At 37.6% G+C, this 21,923-nt stretch overlaps 1 protein-coding gene across 6 annotated transcripts in view; it reads left to right on the top strand.

The window, feature by feature from the left end:
• Nucleotides 1-21,923, top strand: part of ARHGEF3 (Rho guanine nucleotide exchange factor 3) — a 138,590-nt gene that overhangs the window by 51,825 nt on the left and 64,842 nt on the right. For 4 of the 6 annotated variants that reach the window (XR_008468689.1, XM_054216163.1, XM_054216164.1 and 1 more), the window contains exon 4: nt 18,226-18,288. Coding sequence is in view for 5 of the 6 variants with exons in the window: in XM_054216163.1 (XP_054072138.1) it covers nt 18,226-18,288 (63 nt within the window). In the remaining variant the exon portion in view is untranslated. Of the gene's footprint in view, nt 1-4,844; nt 5,464-18,225; nt 18,289-21,923 lie in introns of those variants that run through there. The other 2 variants (XM_054216167.1, XM_054216166.1) reach the window with 2 other exon arrangements.

The raw sequence follows: 21,923 nt of genomic DNA, 5'->3' as shown, positions 1-21,923 counted from the left end.
TTAAAACTATGAAGTATGTTTTAAATAAAAAGTAAATAAAAGGGCTACACATTTGGAAGATGTTGCAAAAGCACCATTTGGAGAAACAGTTGGGAAGTTCTGTGTGCTGTACTAGGGGTTTTATTCAAGCATCTGCCTCTCCATCTCCAGTTCCACAGCTTCCGATTCAGGTTGGCAAGTTGTACTTGTGACAGAAAGCTAAACAAAATCTTTTACCAACCAAGAAAGAAGGAGGGCCTTCGGAAAACTTCTGAAAGAGCTTACAAACAGTTCTCAAGAGCTGATGGAAAAAGAACAGGAAACTTGAATTCCCTCTGACCTTTTTCAGTGGGGAGAAGCATTCTGAGTGGGTTTGTTGGTACTCTGTATGAAGACTGCTGTTTATCCCAAATGTAAAAGTGCTTTCACAGCCAGCTTCACTCTGAGACGTCTCAGTCTTAGAATGAGTCCTAATTATTTTTAAACTAAACATAAGAATAAGATTCTTCTTGAAAGCTAATGCTATTTTCCGTGATTAGAAGAGCACACAGCAATAAAAAATTATGGCCATGTTTTAAAATCTGACACAAATTCATAATAAGAGCAATATGATGGTGTCCTTTATTTATAGCAGCCTGGAAACAAACTTTGTTATTACAGTAGCAACCGGAAAACAAGGTCTCCATTTTGCTAGATATCATGAAAACATAATAATAAACTATTGTTTCTCTAAAGAATTTATAATCTAAACTTTTGTAAGAACATACTGTAACATTTCTTAAATAATACTAAATTAAATTTTTAAAGAAAATTCAGGTCTGTTGAAGCTCTTAAATTCCACTCGTGATGACGGACTTCAGGATTCCTGGGTTCTGCTACATGGCTTAAAATGGGATGTTAAATCTAATTCAAGATGTATGAAACATTGCATATAACATGATCCTAACACAATTTGGGGTAACATTCTAAAACTCTGTAAAACGCACATTTAAAAATATTGATTATGTTGGTTTTGATTCAAAAATTGTACAGTGGTGCCGTCTCTTTCTAGATTGTGGTTAATTGTGAAGCTTTTCAGGGAGTTAAATTTAGCATCCTTAAAACACTCAAAATGCACAATGAGAAAAGGGATTCAATGTGTCCATGTGCCAGCAGGCTCCCCACTGAATTAGTTCTTTTCCAACTACTGTTTCAAGGTTTCAGTGGTTCACAACCTTAAATATCCTCAAAAGAAGCAGCCATAGTTTGAACAATCGCTGTGTCCAAAGCAGACCAGGTTGTTTTGAGTGGCCTGGTGGCTGCACGTGAACCCGTGTTTAACTTGCTTGGGCTTCTGGGCGGGGAAAAGGGAACATTGGGTGTCTTTCTACAACAGTACTTCAGGTGTTTGTGTTCCCTTCAGTTATGCGGTTAAAAACCCTAGTTGCAGCAGTAGGATACTGCCCGAAAGAATGATTTTATTTCCTTAATTTCCTTACTTTTAAGAACTTTAGAGAAGGAAGCAACAGTGAAACTGCTCAGGGAGTTCTGCGTGCGCTTTGATCAGTCAGCAGAAGATACTTGGAAACTGGCTGTATACTGTCTGAATAAACACTTGTCAGGTGCTTGTTGTTGTAAACATTTGGCAGACTTTAACCTTATGCCACCCCAGTGCTTTGGGCATTTTACAAGTGAGAATATTAAGGCAGGGAAGTTTCTCAGGCAAAGTGGTGTCAGATTTTTTTTATTTATTATTTAAATCTTTAATACGGCGTGTTCATTCTTTGTTTCTCTAAACCAAAGTTAGAGTAATATTTAATTGCTTTTACCCACAGTTTTATGTAAGTTTCTGGCTATTTGATCCTGTGTTCATGGGGCTGTCTTGTTTCATTTCATGTTTTGTACTGCATTGGACTCGGCAGCACTGCTGTAGCTGCACAGAGACCGAATGAACAGCTTTCATACAGTTACATATTTTGAGTTTGTCAGTTATGATTTCTTGATCTGAATCTTTTGAGGCAGTTGCTGCCTGGAATCTAGATGTGATATCTTAGATTTCCTTCCTTGGTACTTGTGTGGGTTTTTAGAATATATGTAGGTTCAAGCTCCACCTTCTTTCAGGTGGATGCTGTTGGTGTTGCTGTCAACAAAGTGCAGAGCAATCCTGGAGCTGACTGATGCAAAGCTGCAGGGAAAAAACCCCACAGATACAATGTTTTATTTACCGGGAGGTTAGAGAGCAGGTTTGGCCATCCTGTTAATCTGTGCTGATTGATTAAGGGGGGAAAGGGGGGGGGGGGGGGCAAACTGTTTCAGAGGTTTACTAGATTGATGAGAAGAAGTCTGGTTGGCCAGTCTTGTGCCTGACACTGGGCTGAAATCTGTGGCATCTGCCTTTAGGCTTCTTAAATTCCAGTGGCTACTGAGGCAGAAGGTTCTAGGTGACCGAAGAAATAGCCCAAGTGAGAATATAAAGAAGCATAGCGAGTTGGAGTGTTTGCATGTTGTGGTCTCCAGGAAATGGAATACGGAAATCTGAATGTTACCAGGAAATCTGATTGAAAAATGCCTGCCTACCTAACTTCACCTTTGGCGCACTTTAAGACCTATGAAAACCATAACACTTCAAAAACTTGCACCCCTATGTTTGAGGTTGGGTGAGGGATTGCCAAATTCTGATAGCAAACGATTAAGGTTTCCCATGATGGAGTGAAAGACTGTTTAAGAAATAACTTAGATCTAATGACAAGCTAATAGAGAGAGAGGAAAGAATCCTTGAAAAATAAATCCAGGCTTATATACAGAATTTATATGGATTTCCTTTGAAAAATAAACTCTGTTCTACTGGAAAGGTCTGCAAAGAAGGCAGATAGATTTGGTTTTAGCTCGTCTTTAGGCAGGAAAGACAGGCCAACAGCATTTACAGTATCCTCAAAGGGAAATACTGGAGTAACTTTTTTAAGTCTTGGCCTAAGATTCTTCCAATTAGTATTTTCTCTCCGCAGAGAGATGCAATGGCTCTTGTTGTCAAAGGAATTGGTTGCTGACTGATACCAGTTTCACCTTTTATCATCTTCCACCAAGCTCAGCAGAAACTTTTTGTTCTAATTTGAGTTCTGAACTGATGAAAGATTGCATCAGCTCACTAAGGACCTGTTTTCTTTAAAAATGAAGTTTGTATTGCTGTTAGCTTGCTACCCAAATTCAAATTTTTCTCGCCATTCTTGCCTACTGGAAATATGCAGAATTTTGACGAACGACTCAGCGTTGGTAGATGTGAGCAAGTCACACCAGAATGAACAGGATAGGGATAGATCAAGAGTGAGGTGTAAGGATGTAGGCTATGTGAGGTAATTATCTGTGTGTGTATACAAAAATGTATTTATCTTATGTTTATTATACTGAAAACTTGGGGTTTTTTGTATGTTAAAATGGAACAGTTAACTAATAAATTCAGCTGTTTCTCTTTGTCCGTTATGGATATTTGCCTGAACTCTTCCGTTCACAGAATTATGATTTAAGTCTTAAACAAAATAGTCTCTTTGGAATAGTAGTAGGAACACACTCGGTCTTCTGATATGACTAAGTCTTCTAAAACCAAGAATGCACTATTTTACAAATCTATAGAAAATATTATAAAAGGTAAGCACTGAGGCAACTTTTTGTTGTGTATTTGCAGTGTGTGTACAAAAGATCAGAAGAGTTCCAGGATCTTACTTTTCCCTGTATTTGCACTTATTTTTTACATTAGAGTCCACGTATGCTTTAGAAAAGAACCAAATCTCATATATCTCTCAATAGTTCCGTTTCACTAGTTTCTGAGAACAAGTTTCACTTGCCAAAATTGTTAATTCAGTTTGTGATGCAGGAAAGATGAAGGAAAACCATTTGAGATCACTCATTTTTATTTGCCATGTGGAGCACTGTGTTTCAATCACTTGTGATGATTATGGATTCCATTTTTTGGGGTCAATATTCTGCATTGTTTTCTAGCTAACTTTGGCTAAGGGAAGTTGGTATCTATGTATGTCTAGATTTTGAAGAGGGCTACTCAAATGCACGTTGAAACTGGTATATCTGAATCATATGCAAATATAAATTTTCATACAATGTGTGGTAAGTTATGTATTTTGATAACTTGCAGATGAGCACCTCATGAAACTTAGTTTTTCCTACCTTGAAGTAATGTAACTTGATAGGATGGCCAAATGAGGCAACTAACTCAGCATACATTAAAGGGAAATATGTACTAGAAAGTGCTAGTGGCCTACCTGGCAGTTGGAGAGACACCGCTGAAGACTCTCATTACTAGCAGGTCGATCTCTCTGTCGTGCTTGTCCGAAGAATGATTTGGCATGCAAATATAGGAGCACTCAAGGAAGCATTATATTTCGCAGTTTGAACTATGAGGCTGGAACCTAATCCTTTAGGTTTACTGACTTCGAGTTCTCAGTCACGTTGATGGCCAGCGTGTATGTGCCTAGGGAGTCCTTGCAGGAGGAGATCCACAGTTTTGAAATTTAAAGTGGGTTGGGAAATTTTGTGTCGTTGAGATAGTAACAGTATTATTTGATATTTTTAAGGCAGCAATAATTTTTAAGTTGAATGTGTTCTTGATGCTTAAGGTATATAGCTTTCCAAACTCCGGTGAAATGAAGATTCACTGGGTTTCATAGGGTGCAGTTGCTAAAGGCTTGCTTATCTAGATTGGTGAACAATCAGCAAAAATGGAGTTTCTTTCATCAGTTATATCAAACTACCAGAGATAAAATGCAACTTTGCACTTCCTCGACACGTTCTCACATGCAAAATTGGGGTTCTGCCAATTTCATCTTTGGGCCTTGATTCTGGGCTGATTCTAAAATGTTCTCTGCTGAGTTCTTGCCATTATGCCTCTGTTAATTTAAGAACTCCCACTTAGCAGATCCCTTCATTTCTGAAATACTGAAAGATTTCTGTGAACTATTTCTGCCCAGTGTCTACCAGCTGTTTTGTTTTCTGAGGCATCTACATTTGGAGAGGGTTGTCTGCCCTCGAGTTTAAAGCCCGTTGCTGCTGTTTAAGACAGAATTGCACAGGTAGGAGTTGGACTGTGTTTCAGCTACCATGTCTCAAAGCCCTCAAAGCCCTACCTACTACTTTAAAAACACGTTAATGGTGTCCTTACCTTTACCATACCCATGCCGTTCACCTGTTAGCAATTTTAAAAACACTTTTGTCTGTTTCATATATTATTCGAAGCAGTCTATGAGGAAACCTCACAACAGAGAGACAACAATGCATGTCACTCAGCTTCTGACGCTTCTAGCGCGCTGCATGACAGGAAGAGAGAGCAAACTGTGGCTGCATGGGGAGGAGTTCCTGCCCAAAACTGAAGGAGAGACATAGGGACTCCTTTGTAGCAAAGACTTTTCACTGTCACGCCGGAGATTAAGAAACCTCCTAAAATCTGAGTACAATACAAAGTACCTCATGGTGTGGTGTTGCTTTTTTGTGCATCATCAGGTAAGTGTGGATTTGAGATCGTGTTACTTCTTATTGTTTGCGTGTGTGGCACTGTAGTAAGTTGAAATTGCACAGATATTGCTTCCACGCATGACAGGATTTAAAGTTGGGTATTAATGAAATCAGAATGTTGCTTAGCAGGGTGTTTCCTTCTGTAAGAAAAGAAATTTGTTAAAAGTTTAGATAATATACTCTGATATTCCCAATGGGACAGATGACCGTTTATTTTTCTCTATGTATTGGTAATTTGTTGCTGCAGGATAGTGGTTTTATGTTTCTGGTTTTGCTTTTTTATCATACACGTGTAAGCTTGTCTGCCTCTGGCTCCTAGTGTGAAAATAAGGATTTTGGCTGATGATTGTCAAAGTGAAAGCTGTACCAGATACCAGATTACAGTGTATTTACAGTGCATAATGATTCTGCTCTGCAGCATCTCTATGTGGTATCACCTGGAAAGCTGGGTGTGGGTTTAGACATTGCACTTTGGAAAGATGTTGACAGAAAAGTAGGAAGATAGATAATAACTTTAGAAAATACAGCCTATGAAGAAAGCTTAAAAGATTTAGCGGATGCCATGTGTAGAAAAATAAGACTTGATGTGAGGTACAAGTATACATTTGTCTCTGTGCGGGAACAATTATAAAGTTGGTCCTTGTTCTCTGTGTTTGCCAAGGGTAGCACAGGAATATTATTTCATAGCAAGGGAGATTTAAGCTAAATATTTTGGGGTGAAACGCTTCCCGATTGTAGTGTTAATTGAGCAGCAGAACAGAGTATACGATTATATTATAAAATCTCACTTCAAACTTTTCAGCGTAATTTGGAACGAGCTGCGTTGTACACATTGACCTGTTTTACATCTTGCAATAGTTAGCATTTAATACTTGATTGTTCTTAATGATTTGGGTGGGATTTTGGTTTCGGGCTGTTCCTATGGGAATCAGAGTAGCACATTAGGGTCACAAGTGTACAAATCTGATCTCTGACTTTGCAGCTCTAGTCCCAGTTTGCAGCATCCTTCCACTTGTTGGAAAACTAGACAGCTTCCTCTTATTTAAGGAGCAAAGTTATTTCAAAATATTTGTGTATATGTTGAATAAAACTGTATTTTGAAGTTCTTAGAAACATGTGATAAAGGTGGGGGCCTGTAGTGTGAGGCAGGCAAGTCAGGGATGTGTTCAAGGGCCTATATGCTCTTGGATTTGCCGTGGAGAACGTGGCTAAAGTATACTGAAGCTTAAGGCTGGATTGTTAATTGGGATATTTTTTTCTTTTTTTTACATTGGCTGTGACAATTTTCAATGGTGAGAGAGATGATCTGTGATAAATTTCATAGAATGGTTCGGGTTGGAAGAGACCTTAAAGGTCATCTAGTTCCAACCCCCCTGCTGTGGACAGGGACAAATTTATTGCACAGAATATTTTTAAGATGTTAACTGGAATGTTTCATGCAGTTCTGACTTACATAATGTTTAGGAAAGGTAAATGAAAATTGCATAAGGCTCAGAAAGTTTATTAAGACTGTCAGAGAAATGAAGAGCTGTTCAATTAGTGAAAATTTGTTTAATAGATATTAGGCATTTGAATTCTCAGTTTTTATAAAATAGCTTAAGAAGGAGACCAGTGATTACTAACTGCCATACTGTTAAGTTGGTGTAGTCTTTTGGAATGTATTTAGTATGCATACTTTTGCTGTGGGTATGTATTTTAGATATCATTCATTTGAAAATTTATAGCAGAAGAAATCTAGAAAATGCCACAGTTTTCATGGAACACCATGGAGATGTGTGTTTGGCTTTGACGTGAAGTCACACAGGTTGTTTGGTGTCTACTAGTACTGTGGAGCTCACAATGAGACCATTTAAGTTCATTGCAAATTCTGTCTCCTGCTCTGTATGCTTTGTTCAAGATGACTGAGGTCTTTATTCCTTTGTCAATTTTGGTTAAACCAGGCAACAAGTTTTTAAAAAATAAAATAGTAACTTAAGAATCAGGAGTCATAGGGATATCCACCAAAATACCATATAAGCCTTGTTCCCTAAGAAATGGAGCTAAAGTGCGTGTGTGTGTGTGTGTTTATATATAGTGAACCCAAAAATAGACATAGCAACGTGTGATTTTAGTAAAAGTAGTATTGTTTTTATCTGCAGAAAGATCCATTTTGGGTGCAGCCATTTTATCACTTTATCTTTTCTGTGTGAAGCTGAAGAAGAGCACTTGAGGCGCTTAGATCAAAAGCCGTATGCAGGAACCCGTCTGTGGTTTTAAAGGTACAGCAGTATAATGATGCTGAATGCAGGAGGCTGGGGGAAAGCAGACTAACAGTAGAGTACTAGAACAATAAAGGATGACTGCAGTTTATGCAAACTTAAGCCAAAGGTGGAGACCTACTTTATGGAAATTGTTTCATTCTGCTGCTTGTGGTTCTGGTGCTGTGCACAGCATCAGCAGTCCAAGCTCTCTTTTATAATGAGAAGCTCTGTTAGATTCCTGACATCCTTAAAAACAAACAAACAATAAAACCCCCTAAACTTAAAAAGTAAATATAATAAAAATAATAAAGTGTCATTTGAATGAATCTGCTTTTCAAGTGAGAAAATGTCATTGTAGTTTCTGTTCCAAGAAAAAACGTCATACCTCTTCCATGGACAGCTGTAGCAGTTTTGGAACCAGAAGTGGTGGTTGACAGCTGTGATTAAATGGTCAACTGCAGCAAGTGCAGGTCGCTGCTGTTCAGTCAGAGGAAGTCCCCAGGCCTTCAAGTCCACAAAACCTCCAAGGGTAGACTTAGAGCATTAAAACAGCCTAACTTTCATTATTCTTGCTTTTACAACTAGACCTATAATAAACTCCTTCAACACAAACGTACAAGGCTAGGAACAGCAACATCGTCACGTCAGCTTGCCAAAGGTACAGGAATCAGGGATTATTTGCACAGTAACTCGTTGTATTACTTGAGGCCCCAAAGAACTGGACCTGACAGATCCCAGCTGAAAAGCGTTTGTGAGAAGAACAGAAGATGAATCTAAATAGTGTATGGACTCTTTCAAATTGCATCTTAGTCTTTTATTTATGTGCTAAGTGAATTTAGAACCATAGATATTGATTGTGAGTCTTAATTAAAGGTATAATTTACGTAGCAGTCTTCAAGTTCTGACGGAGAAAGGATTATGGAATAAAGGTTGCTATTCGTTCCTGTAAAAAAGAGCTCCTATGGAGAAAGAAGTAAAAGCGTGTAACTTACTTATCTGACTTTGATCCAGACTTCACAGTAAACTGTTAAAAAGTTTCAGCGTGTTTAACTCTCTGCTAGATTCCAGTGACTGATACTCTCCCCCGTCTTCCGAAAAGGGGAAGGAAGAAGGTTAAATAAAGATAGAATAAATACCAGTCCTCAAACAAAGCTCTGCTGATCCTTGTCCTTACAGCATCCCGTACATGCACACCCATTTCCTGTTGTTAATGTTAAACACATTGAATATAACTTTCATTTCATTGTTCACTTCAGTGTTCATTTTATATTACATTGACCGGAAAATCTCAAATCCATCACAATAAGCGCTGTAGAAGTGAAGCTGGCTCCCTGTGCTCGGAGAAGGGTGAAACGGAGCTGCCATTTTGTCTGGCAGGGAAGTGAGTGACTCCTCAGAAGCGCTTTGATACCAAAGTTTCCATGGCGAAGTCTGAGGTGCCACAGATGACCTCACCTCCATTTCGGAGTTCTCTGCTGTGTAGTAACAGATTTAGAGCAGAGTCTGTTTTTTCATTTGTTTGGTTTGCCTGGGACATCAAGAACAAGCAAGTTCTGTTACTAACACCCATTCACAAAGAGCCTGCCCGTCGAGCGTGTGCGGAGCGGGAAGCAGAACCGGCAAAGCTTTGTCCCAGCCTCGGTGCAAACTGTGCCATCGGGTCATCTCTGACTGCTGCTCCCTCAAAAGGAATAAAGCTTTTCTTTAGACTTTTGTGTCACTCTTGAGAAAAAGAAACCTGTAATGGCTCTGGTATTCCGAACAGTAGAGGGCAGCGGAAATATACGTGGCAACCAGTTTTATCATAAAACTAAGGAATTTTTGGCTCTCTTCAGAGCTTAAGCAAGTTCTTTTTGCCAACATAACATGAAGAACTGTGATATTGGAATGCAGAGTAACAAATTCTGTTCTTTATTTTAAAATGTTGTATTAGAATTCAGTATTCTGAACTCACGGTCCCAAAAGCATGTATGAAAAAGAAGGCCCTGTGCTCTGGGAAGACTTGCTTTAAGATGCTGTTGTCTTCCCGTACCTTCATGCTCTCAGAACTGTCAGCGGTATGGCCGGAGAAGGCAGAGAGAAGCCAGAGGAGGAATGGTGCTGGCATGGAGGTGAGGGGCAGGCTGTCGTAAAGTTAAAAGAGGGCTGGCCTTAAAAGATGGCAGGAGATTCCTCTTTGTCTGAATGAGCTTAAACTAGGGAATGAATTATCACTTGTTTGTGAAATTGTGATTGGTTAGCTCTGCACCAGAGTTAGGAGGAACACCATATTCAACAGGAAAATTAGAGGTTTCTGGCAGTCTGGCAGGTTATTGCAGACAGAGAAGTTTATGTTCTCTTTTTTTTTTTTTTTTTTTTTTGGCATCTGTACCTTTACTTCATCTCAGACACTTGAATGTCAGTGCAACAGTAATGCGATAAGATGGAAAATGGGTAATCCTGTGTGAGGCTTGGTCTTGTTTCAGTATCACGAGCGCTCTGGCTTGAAGCTGGGAAATGTGACACCACTGCTGCCTCTTCTGCTTCACTTCTGAAGTCTTTGTCATGCTATATCCCACCACCTGTGGCAGGAAATGTTAAATTAGCGATTATTCAACTAACCTTAAGATAGAAGGTTATTAATCTTTTGCCTAGTAATTTTATACCCAATTTAAGGTGGATCCAAGGCATATTTTGTTAACTGAGTGATAACAGCAGGTGAGAAAAATGTTGAAGCGTTTAGTCAGAATTGTCTCCTGTTGTATTAGGAAGACTAAAATGCTTACCTTCTAACCTGAAATATATTAACTTTTTTTGTTTTCTGGCTGTGACATCTGTGAAGTTTCTGGAAACACTTTAAATTAGTCTGGAGAATTGAAATACTTCCCTCCCAGTCCAGTTTGTCATTATTTCTTTCTTCCTATCTCACTTCTTGCATACCTTTTGACATCTGTTTTGTGCTATTTGTGCCCCATCGCTGGACTCTGTGTCCTGACTCTGAATCCCCCATACTCTGTGATATAACTAACTGGAGCTTGATACCTTTGAGATCATTTGAATGTGATTTGAAATGCAAACAGTGAGAACTTGAAACAGATCTTATAACATAGAAGCAATAACAGGTGGGGGTTTTGGAGTCATTAAAGGAATAAATTTGGTCTTGGCAAGTGGTACTTTTCAGGGCTTTTAAAGAGAGGGATCGACATGTTATGGATGAGTGTAGAAGTACTGACAAACAATAAAGGAAAAAATATGAGAATTGTAGTGTCTGAATATTCTTTTGAACTTACCAGCTTCTGAACATGCTAGATATTTAAGAATTAGAAGGGTGCTTAGAATCGTTGGTATATTTGAATAAACACATGTGGATTTTGCTGATAAAAAAATGATTTACATATCAAAAGAATTTATAAACTAACTGGATTTTTTGCAAGAATGTTGTATAACAGCAGTGTAAGTAGAAACTCACATGGAAGCCTGAATTATTGTTGAGATTTGATGCCTTTATAGAAAGCTGCTTAAACACCAACTATGATTCCTATTGCAGAAGGTGATCATAAGGGTTCAATATAAAGGTTCCTTGTAGATTGAGAGAGCTCTCAGCTGGCTAAGGAGATACTGATTGCTTTTTGAAATAAAAAAAAGAAATCATGTAGTAGAGCTGCTTTTCATGCAGACATAGTCCACCCTTTGGAATGTGGCTTGAACCTTTTCTGGCCAATGATGTTTCACTTTTAAGTATTTGGTCTGGTTTTTCCCCTCCTTCCAAATTAATCCCTTTTGGATGTTATTTTTTACTGTACCTGATCTCTTCAAATTGTTCTTCTTTGTTTGGTTTTTGTTTTTAACTCTGTCCGACAGAGATACTGTCCTTTGGGTTGTCCTTGATAATAGCGTGCCATAAACTGGAGAGGATCTTAAAACCCCAAACTGCCTGTTCCTCGCCAGCAAAAATGATAAAAAAATTTGTTGGTTAAATGGTTTTCCCTTTTCTGTATTATTGCAAATTCTGTTTTTGTTTAATTTTGGGGGGGTATTTTTTGATTAAACTTGTATTACATAGGACAGACTTAGCAAAAATGCTGTGTTTATCCATTAATGAATGAATGCATTCATTGCGTCGTTATTTATGAGTCAATTTTCTTTCATAAAAGTAGGTAGTAGATTAGGAAATCATTCATGTATAAAATAGAGACATAAAATATGTTTACATTCATGCCTTTTTAGATGTTTTCATTTGAAAATGCAATGTGTGGTGATGTTCTATTATGAGAATTGAGATTGGGAGTCCACAATTGCTCTCATTATTGAACTTTGCAAAAAAAATATGTTAACTTACATTTTGCCACCTAGAAATTCTTTTAAAGAAACTTTGGATTATTACTGGTATGGAAAACTTTGTTTCTTTAGCTTAGACTTAACGATGTTTACCCAAGTATTTCTTAGCTCATCGCATACTTCCCTCCCCCAAAATACTACTGAGACATTCAAAGGAACCGTAGTAGAACATGTTGTGGTTTTCGTAGGCATGTGTATGCACATATATATTATATTTTTATATATAAGCATGTGTTTGTATATATATATGCACCTTGACCTACTTAGATTTGTTTAAATCATATATTAGAACTGTGTTTTTTACGAAGTTGCTTTCTTTCAATTAGCAGTGTTGAAGTGTGTGTAGATGTATGTTCTGGAAAGACTAAGCTTTTTAGATATTTCATATGAAAAGAATTTGAAATACAGAATGATTAAATGGTTTTTAGTTTTTCTTTATTTTGGACTTTTTGTTTTGGGGGGCGTGGAGAAAGTCTATTTTGGTAGAATGAATGGATCCTCATTTGTTGAATGGATTTTTGTATGAAAAAAGGGCTTTAAAAGTAAGTTGTTCTGTATTTTGTTTTGAAGTGAGTCTGTCTGTGACTGGGAAGGTTTAAAGGTATTACGTACCCATGCAAATGCATTGTCTCGAGCTATTGTTTATTTTGATGCCTGTTAGAATGGATAGATGATTTAGCAAAAGACAGCGATTCTTCTGAAAAGCATTTCCTTCCGTGTCACAGGATGGATTTTTTTTATCAGGCTATTTTTGTGCATCTTTGCATTTCATCTCCCAGGTGGTAAAATATAAATCTCTAGTATTGATAACTACATGTGATGGAGAGAGGATGTTAATCCAGCCTTCCTATAACAATGTCTTATTGCTCTAATTCCTTTAATTAAATCACTGCTTTAATATATAATTGGGTATCTTACTTTCTCATCTCCTCTGAGATAATTATTGAGAACAACTCTTTCCTGCTGTGTTAAGACCAGGAAGTGTTCTGTCTCTGTAACTATGGATGTAATCACAGCCTTTTAGGCAGCAGTATCACAAACATGGATCAATATTCAAACTTGTTATACACCCGGTCATCGTGGTCCACTGACTTAATTTTTTTAATGCATTTCAAAAGACAAAAAAAAATTACCAAATGTGATAGAAAATGTCATTTGGTCTAGAGGTAGACATTCAAATGTGTGTAGCGCATCTGCATGGTGAGTCAGAAAGCACAGATGTGTCTCTATACAGAATAGATACGGTATTACTGATACACTCTTTTCATGCAGACCTTTTCTTAAGCTCTACAAATATTGTGCAGAAAAGGGGAGTTACGAAAGCATTGCAAGCTGTCCATTTTTCCCAGCAAGATAAACAGCTTCATGACAATTTCCAATTCGGTCTGTTTCAAGTACATACAAATTCTGATAAAGAATTAGTCTGCAGTGAGATAGCAGGTGACATTAGTCCATTGCTTATAGCATGATATGGAGTAATCACATTATTTTTTATTTAATACAATGCTGCAGTGTGGTGTTCCTCATATAATTAATATACACTGGAAATAATGAGTGATCACATCTAGTAAAAGGATAGCATACTACCTTTTAATTCTATTTTTTTCATGTTATTACTCTGAATTTAAAATAGGTACGGTTCTAATTGGATAGTTCAGTTTAAAATTTCAGGAATATTCACATTAATAGCTTTAATGCGCTTCCTAAGTACAAAGACAGGGCACACTAACGGTCATGTGTCTTACAACTTTATTCCTGTTTCATAGTATTCATAATATGTTGAGGCTTCTTACTGGATTTTAATGAAAACAAAACCTGATAGAATCTCTAACTGGACGTGATTCTGATAAAACCACATGCATATGCAGTATATTAGAATGTGATTATGTATTACACCTGTAAGGAACATAACTTGTGTACGTAATTCAGGCACACTCAGGTATCCATAAGGGCTTCAACCGTTCTATCCCTTGACATGTTTGTGGTTAAAACTTCTGTGATTTTCTGTAAGATCTCTGCACAGGTAAACTCATGGACGTATTAGAGTATGTCATCTTAATATAGCACACTTGGAGTGGGCTTGCCTTCTCGCTGTTGCACATGCTTCTTCAAGCCATACAGTCTCAAAAAAGCGATAGATTTTTATTATGGCTACAGCCATAGATAACTGTAAGCAATGTTAACAAGAACTAGGGATGCTTCATGTGCAAGGTAATAAAATGGAATTAAGAAATCAGTCCTTTCTCCCTAGTGCTATGCCTGTGCCAGTGCAGGGGTCATGTTGAATAAAGATTCACACATTGTGGTTTTTGGCTCAACGTAGTCTTGCGTGACGATATAAGCTGGTATGGAAAATCTACTGTAAGATGTTATGATGCAGTTAGGCATTGTTTGATAAGTTTATTTGTCATTTGGGCAATATTTGCAATAGATATTTGAACCATTCGAGCACTGCTGACTCGAAATTCTGTCAGGAAGTTCAACGTTTTCATTAATATGCTGCTTAACTGATTTAGTATTGCGGCTATAAATTAATTTTATCAAAGATCTTTGGCTTTGCAGTGAAGCTTGTACCACTCAGACTGTGTGCGATACATACAATGTTTTATCACATAATCCTTCCGGATTCATCCCAAAGCTATTACAGTGTATTTCTGGGATCCTTTGTGAAAGGAATACACACCAAATTGCGGAGATCGAAATGGAGTCAAGTTTGTGTTAGTTGGTGTGCTGTGTGATTTAAAACATGAAGTGGAAAGCAACATTTATGGGGTAACTTTCTGGAACATGAGAGATTCAGAGGTCAGCTGCGTTGTGCTATGGCAACCGAGACAGGACTTGTAACTCCTTTGGGTAAAAGATGCTCACAAAGAGCAAGGATTAATTTAATGAGCACCTTATGCTCCCTGCACAATATCTACTGCAATCTTTGCTTCTAATCCACTTATTATGGGCAAAGAAATTTGTCTGGTAGCTCAATTATTCGAAGATTCTCCCCACCCCACCCCCCCCCACCCCTATGGTCTCCCCCTCCGATAATAGCCCTTGAAACTTAGAAAATTAAAACATTATTCTTAACTGCAGTGGTTGATGATATTTAACAATTTTTTTTAGAAATGACTTGTGTTGCATAGCTGCTGGGAGAAATGTACGAAGAACATAAATAGTGTAACACTTGCAAACTCCCAGGTAACAAGAATAGTATAATATACATGCTGTAAGGTAGATTATTTTTCTGTGTGTTACGTTTCGGTAAGCAGAAGAGCTAAAATAAAGTAGGAGCGATCCTTTGATTAGCACAATAAGGTGGAAGGTAGAGCAAGCTCCACCTACTTTGTGGGGGCTGTACCAGACGCACTCGATGTCTAAGTGCCCTTATAATTTTTCATCCCCTTTGGTGTGTACATCGCAGTTGATGCTGATTTGTTCCTAGTTATATAGCCAAAGAGGTTATCTCTAAATAAGATATAGGCATGTTAATATTTACTACTAGCAACATTCCGTGCTGTGCTTTACCTGAATAGCTTTGCCATGGGCTCCGCTTTGTCCATGGTCCCTCTGGGTTTTGGGCCCATATACCCACTTTGAATGCAGTGTTCGGGAACCCACATGGTGGTGGTTGTATAACTCTCCTTCTGCAGTGACAGGCTCTCCTGGCTTCTTCAAGTTCACATTATGCAATTTATAGTCTTAATCCGCTTTCGTTAGAGCTGGCCTGTGTTGGAAATGCCACTTTCTGTGTTAATCTGTAGCCACGTGACTACAGTAAGAATCTTTTAATCAGTTATTTAACAAAGGAGCTACCCATTTGTTGTGTGTGTGGTCATGGGTCACACTCTGTTAGCAATGAAATTACATCTGTTCCCTTATAGAAATTACTTGTTATCGTTCCAAAAGGCATAATATTTAGAGACTTATTTTTTTAATTTGACCTGTCTGTAAAGTATTTGGAACACATACTCTAATCAAGCACCTAACTTACTTTTTTCTTTTTTTTGCGGGGGGAGGAGGATAGAATAATACCTTTTATTGTATTACGATATTAAGGGTTTCAGAACTAACTTTTATTCTAATATTTTGCAGGCTGAGGCTTAGGTTTACACCATTTTTATGCTTCCATAACTAAAGATGTCAGACTTAAACCAACATAGGCTGTGAATGCAGGTGCATCCCGTCCATCCCTACAGCAGAATCACCGTTAGCGTAGATTCCAATATACCAGATCCATACACCGTTTCAGTCGTTTCAATTGACCCTTCTCTTGTAGAAATTTATGTTTCTAAGGTAAACCCCCTTTGTTTTGATTTAACCTATGTCCACTGTGTGGTAGGGATGGTACCTTTTGTGTTGTAATTTCTTGTTTGCAAAGTAAAGACTTAGTGTTGATTTACATAGAATCAATATATTATTTTTTGAGGATACATGCATTTGTATGTACAGAAGTCTAATTAGGCTTGAAGAATAGTCTGCAACATATTCACTAGCATATTAGGAAATGTTACCGTCTGGGCAAAGTACAGATTTTACAGATCTCATCCCAGTTTTGTGGTTTTCATCATGAATTCACATTGAGTAACTCTAGAATAATTCAGATTGGTTTATCCTACGGAAAAAAGCCCCAACCTTATAAAACACTGCTATAGGATAAACAAATATACTAAGTATTATTTCAGATACTTATGTTTGTTGCGCAGTGGAGTCTGGTCCAGAAATTTCTGTGTTCTATTGTGTCTTTTAACTTGTTGCTAAAAATCTGTACTATAACAGTAAGAGGGATTTGACTGCGCGTAGTCTGAGGGTGAAGAATTACTTTTCATAAAACACTTCTCATTGTGTAATGCGATTAGAGAACTCATGATCCAGTTTCTGTTTCTGGATAATAATGGTGTTAAAACACAGCTGTCCTTGACTTTAAAATTATTATTGCTAGAAAACAGTGAGAAAAGTTACTTCCTAAAAAATAGCAACATTGTATTTAAAGATAATTACCCAAGTCAAAGATCTGCTGAAAACTGGTGAGTAAATATAAAGTTTCAACGCTCACAGTTTCATTTTACAGCAGCATGAAATAAGAACTGCAGGATTATATGATAAATAGTCCTTATCTTTATTCATCGAAGAAAGTTCTCAAACCATATGCTTGACCTAGTAGATGCAATGGTTGTTTTACTGGCTTGACGGAATAAAACCTCTAGGCTTCAGAAAAGCTAATGGTGTGGGCGCTGCGGAGGGGGGATGCAGTTTTTATATATATATGTTTATTATTATTAGTTGAAAAAAATACCTGCCTTTTAGCTGAACTTTGGTCATCTCATAAAATAGGAGCTCTGTATGGCATCTGTGTGGGTTTTTTAGTGGTTCTTTAAACTGCTCGTCTTTGACTTCTGTAGACTGGAACTAAATCCCAGCTATTATCATCTGTGAATGCTTATCTCTGGTTGACAGTGGAAGACAACACAGCTGGATAAATAAGGATCGTGTATTCTGTGACTTCTCTTGTTTCCTAAATCTTCCTGGCCTGGTAGAAAATGCAGAGCTCTGTTAAATGAAATTTCATACTTCTTATTTGAAGGGTGTGAAGATTCATCTTGTGGTGAACCTGTGAAATGACATCAGGAAGGGCTTGCCATTTTCCAAAACAATACCTGAATATAGAGCAGAATACGATGACTGGCATCAATATTGAAATCCAGCTATATGTTAAGGCAGGTCCTGCAGTACGTTTCAGCTGCTGTCCTCACTATGCAATGCTGACTGTCTGGGACAGATTGCCGAGTGTATGATTTGAAAAATCTAAGTATAAGCTTTTGACACAAAATACAAGTTTCTCCTTCTCACAGTTTTCAGTAGTTACAGAAGTTAATATCAAGTGCCCAAGTACAATTTACAATAAGCAACAATTATTCATGCTTTTAGTTAGAAATAAGTTTCTTAATTGAAGTGAACCTAACTCTCAGTGAGCAGAAAAAGAAACATTAATTTACTTATGTGCTAAGAAGTAGCATTTGAGCTTGTGAAAATAGAGCTTATATTCACATCCGTGGTGGTTATTGTAATGATGAGAGAAAATAATTAACTCTATTTATACATAGGTATGTGTGTATGACTTTACATATGCCTGTTTCAGGATCAGGCCAGTGGTAGTTGGTACTATTCATCAAAACTGAGTCTTTCTTTTCTTTTTGTTTTCTAGAAGAAACGAAAGCAGAGTACTCAAGATGAAGATACAATCAGTATCTGCAGCCTGGATACAAGTGTGAGTAATTTTGTTTTCCTTTTTGCCTTCCTTCCCGTCCCCCCTGAACTAAAATATGGCTATTATGGGTGCTCTGAAATAAAACACGTTCATCTTTTCAGCTGTATTGTTTTCATACATAGTATGAATAACTTGTTCTGCTTTTTATTAAAAATTTAAATCTGATATATTACTGCTTTTCATTTTTCTGTAGTAAAACATTTAAAGAGAAAAATAAAAAGCCAGAATAACAGTTTATGGTAAGGCAGTGAATCTCTTATTAGTAAATAACTATCAGGATAAAAGGGCATTGTGAATGCAGGACTTAAAACCAGACCTTTTATCCCATCGCGTGGCTGTATGAGAGATTTTGTTTCAGGTATGTCAGTGGTAGTTAATGCTGCTGTTGGGAAGCTGTGTAACTTGATATTAATACGACTGTGAGACCTGCCTGTGTCACTGCTGAAGTGATGCACACAACACGTACAGCTGTGCCATTCTGTCACACACTTCGGATGTGAAGAAGCCATCAGAAAACACGTTTCATATAAATTGTGCAGTTTTTAATATGTATATTTTTATGTACAAATAGAATGTTTCTGATCTGTGCATTTTTTAATTGTTCCTCTAAGTAAAGGTGAAATATTGACTTGTCTGAGTTGGTAAAATTGGTTTTATTAATTTAAAAAAAAAAAGCTACTACAGTGACTACTTTAAAAATAAGCTATAAGGACCCCAAACTCCTTTTCTTCATTTTGCTGGATGTTGAAAAACGGTATTAATGAGTGTAATTAGACAGTAAACTGCAATGTGTGTTGTTTTTTGTGTGAGGTTGTGACGCAAGGGTACACTTGCATTTATCATTTCAAATCCATGGAACTAAAATAGATGTAGGAAAATTTACCATTCCTTCTGTTCAGCGTTTGTGTCATTGTTTTCAGTGTTTTGTTTACAGTCAGCTGTTGAACCAGTTTTCCCTTTCTGTAGACCTTTTGTGTAGTACAGGCAGAAAAAGTAAGTTAAAAAATAGAGAAGAGCTGCTTGTTTTAACAGTTTTGTATTTATTAGCAGGTGTGCTAATAACCTAGGGCTGTTGTTTCTTTAATGATGAGATTTTATTTTTGTATTTGAAGTACATCTGTTATTTGAAGAAACAATTAGATTTAAGGGTTCATCTGCCTGGATGGCTGCAGGTAAGTCCAAGCTCTTGTAGGGCCTCCCAGCGGGCTGGGTAGAGTCCAGCACCGTTTTGGAGATCAGAAACCCACAGTAGCCTGACTTTGTCTGTTAGCTAATTTTAATGTTAGTTAATTGCATTAGACCTTCCACTGGGCCCAACTTCAAAGGAACTGATATTCCTTTAAAGGAATTTTAAAGGAATTTTTATTCTTCAGGAAAAATTCAAAATTGCTGACTGCTGCTTCTGGACAAATTGATAGCTTTTTTTAGATGCCTGACTCTGATCTGGGATGGAAAGTGCTGGTTTTAACTATTTTAATGTTTCTGTAAAGAGTATGTATTTTATTCTTGTATAATTAAGACAATTATGTAAAATTCTCCTGTGTAGAAGCTGTTACACTGCTGTAGAAATACTTGGATGAGTATAACTTCTGTTTTGGCTAATAGCTAAAGATTTAAATACTGCTTAAAAGGTACAGTTTCTGTTAATAAGTGAGTTCTTAGAGGAGGGTGGCCTAATGTGATCTCGCCTCTGAATTTGGCCCACAGAAGTACAGAAAGAAAGCGTAGAGCGAAGTGAGGTTTATGGTTTACTGATAAGCAACAGAACGTCCTTCATTTCCAGCTATGAAATGCTACTTAAAATTTATAAAATGTTATTTCCTTGATACTGCTTTTCTGCATAACCATTATTATTGGCAAGTCAAGTGAATATAAACATGAATTGGAGAAAAGATAAGGCAATTAACTAAATATTTCTGTGCTGATCTATGAGACAATGACTATTAAAACTATTGAATTTTGATTTTCACGTAGTAAACTCCTACTTTAGAGGAATAGACTTTATCTTGTCGATAAAATATGTGAAGGGCTGTTAAGAAAACTATTCCCGCTATCTTCAATGAATGACTCCACTACTTAAATTTAAATGCTGAAGTCTGTATTTGTAGAAAATTGTAGGGAGAGAAGGGGTGAGAAAGGAAGGGAGGAAGAAGTTTGGATCTTTCCTTACGGAACTTCAGAACCACTCAGGTCAGCAGGGTGGGGGGTGTCTCGGGAGGATATAACGGGCCGTGGCACGCAGTCTATCTTGAAGAATGTTACCAGAAAGTACTGATAATCTTCTGCTGTCCAGCCAGCCAGAGTCTACTGGGCCTTGGGTCTTTGAAACTGACTTTGCCCTGAACTCCTCTACATTATAATAGTACAGTTTCCTATTCAGCATGTGGGGCTGTGCCCTCATCACTGACAATAATTGGTGTTAAGGCTGGTTTGCCTCTGGCTGTGACAGAAGACTTAAAATGTCAGGGTGGCTTCCTTTGAGACAGAAAGTGCCTTTGGTCTGGAAAATCAGCATGGCTTGTGCCCTCAGAACAACACCCTCAGGTTTTTTTAGCTTTAGTTAATGGTTCAAGTGTGCCCGTCAAAACTTGGTGCTGTTGACATTAAAACAAGTTGGGCAGGAAGAATTACACATTTTCTAATGACTCGTGTTCCTGCCAATGGGATTATAATCTTCCTGGTAAAGGCAGACTATCACCTTTGTAAGCCTTCTGGACATAGCAAATAAACATTTCTTTTTCCATCCACATCATATTTTGCTGATGGAGAATGATAAAGACAGTGCTAAGTGTGCATCTGGATCGAATACCTGCTCCTTAAGTTCTAGGTGTCTCACGTCATTAGAAAATATTATAGAGTCTTTATGCTGCATGATGGAATATTGTAGCGTGAAGTTGGCAGTTGGCATCCAGCAGTCCATGGCTGAATACCTACCTGCAGAAGCATTTTGTTCTGTGTGTGTGCTTAAACAGCACAAGAAAAGGGAGACGTGCTAGAAGATGCTATTTATATTGAGATGTGTCTTTTGTGGGTTTGGGTTTTGTCCTTAGAGAGCCAAAACTGACATTCCAAACAATTAGGGATTTTGTTACAGAGCAGAAGTTCGCCGTCTTTTGTTCTCATGTTTGTGAAGGCAAATTTCAAAAAGAATTAGTTCATACCCCACAGAAAACACCCGTGGGTGGTGGTATGCAAAATCACCTTTCCTTACTGTGTTGCTTTCCACTATTGGTATAATTTTGACCAAAAAAAAGGGGGGGAGGGGAAGTATCTAGAATAATCAAAAGTTTGTAACAGTTTCCATGGAAGAAATAGTCAAATATGCTGAAACTTATATAAACTGTGGAAAAAATGATGGGTGATTAGTTCTATGAAATATGATCAGTATAAGGTTATTCCTTCTCTTGAGATTAAATGCACAAAATGAAACTTTGTAGATTTATACAAAACCAAAAGGATTCTTCACCGAGCATGCAGTGGCAGAATTCTGGATACCAGAGTTTTGCAGGAGTTCAAAAAGCAGACTGGGCAAATTCACGGAAATAAAATTCATCAAGAGCTATTAGACCGAGTGAAACTTCAGAAATCCATCTGAAGAAATCCTTCAACTTGCATGCCTCTGGTGTCTGGGAGAG

Source organism: Rissa tridactyla, chromosome 10 (assembly GCF_028500815.1).
Source record: "Rissa tridactyla isolate bRisTri1 chromosome 10, bRisTri1.patW.cur.20221130, whole genome shotgun sequence".
Taxonomy (NCBI): Eukaryota; Metazoa; Chordata; class Aves; order Charadriiformes; family Laridae; genus Rissa; species Rissa tridactyla.
The sequence above is the reverse complement of the archived record's forward strand: the minus strand, read 5'-3'. Positions and strand labels throughout refer to the sequence as shown.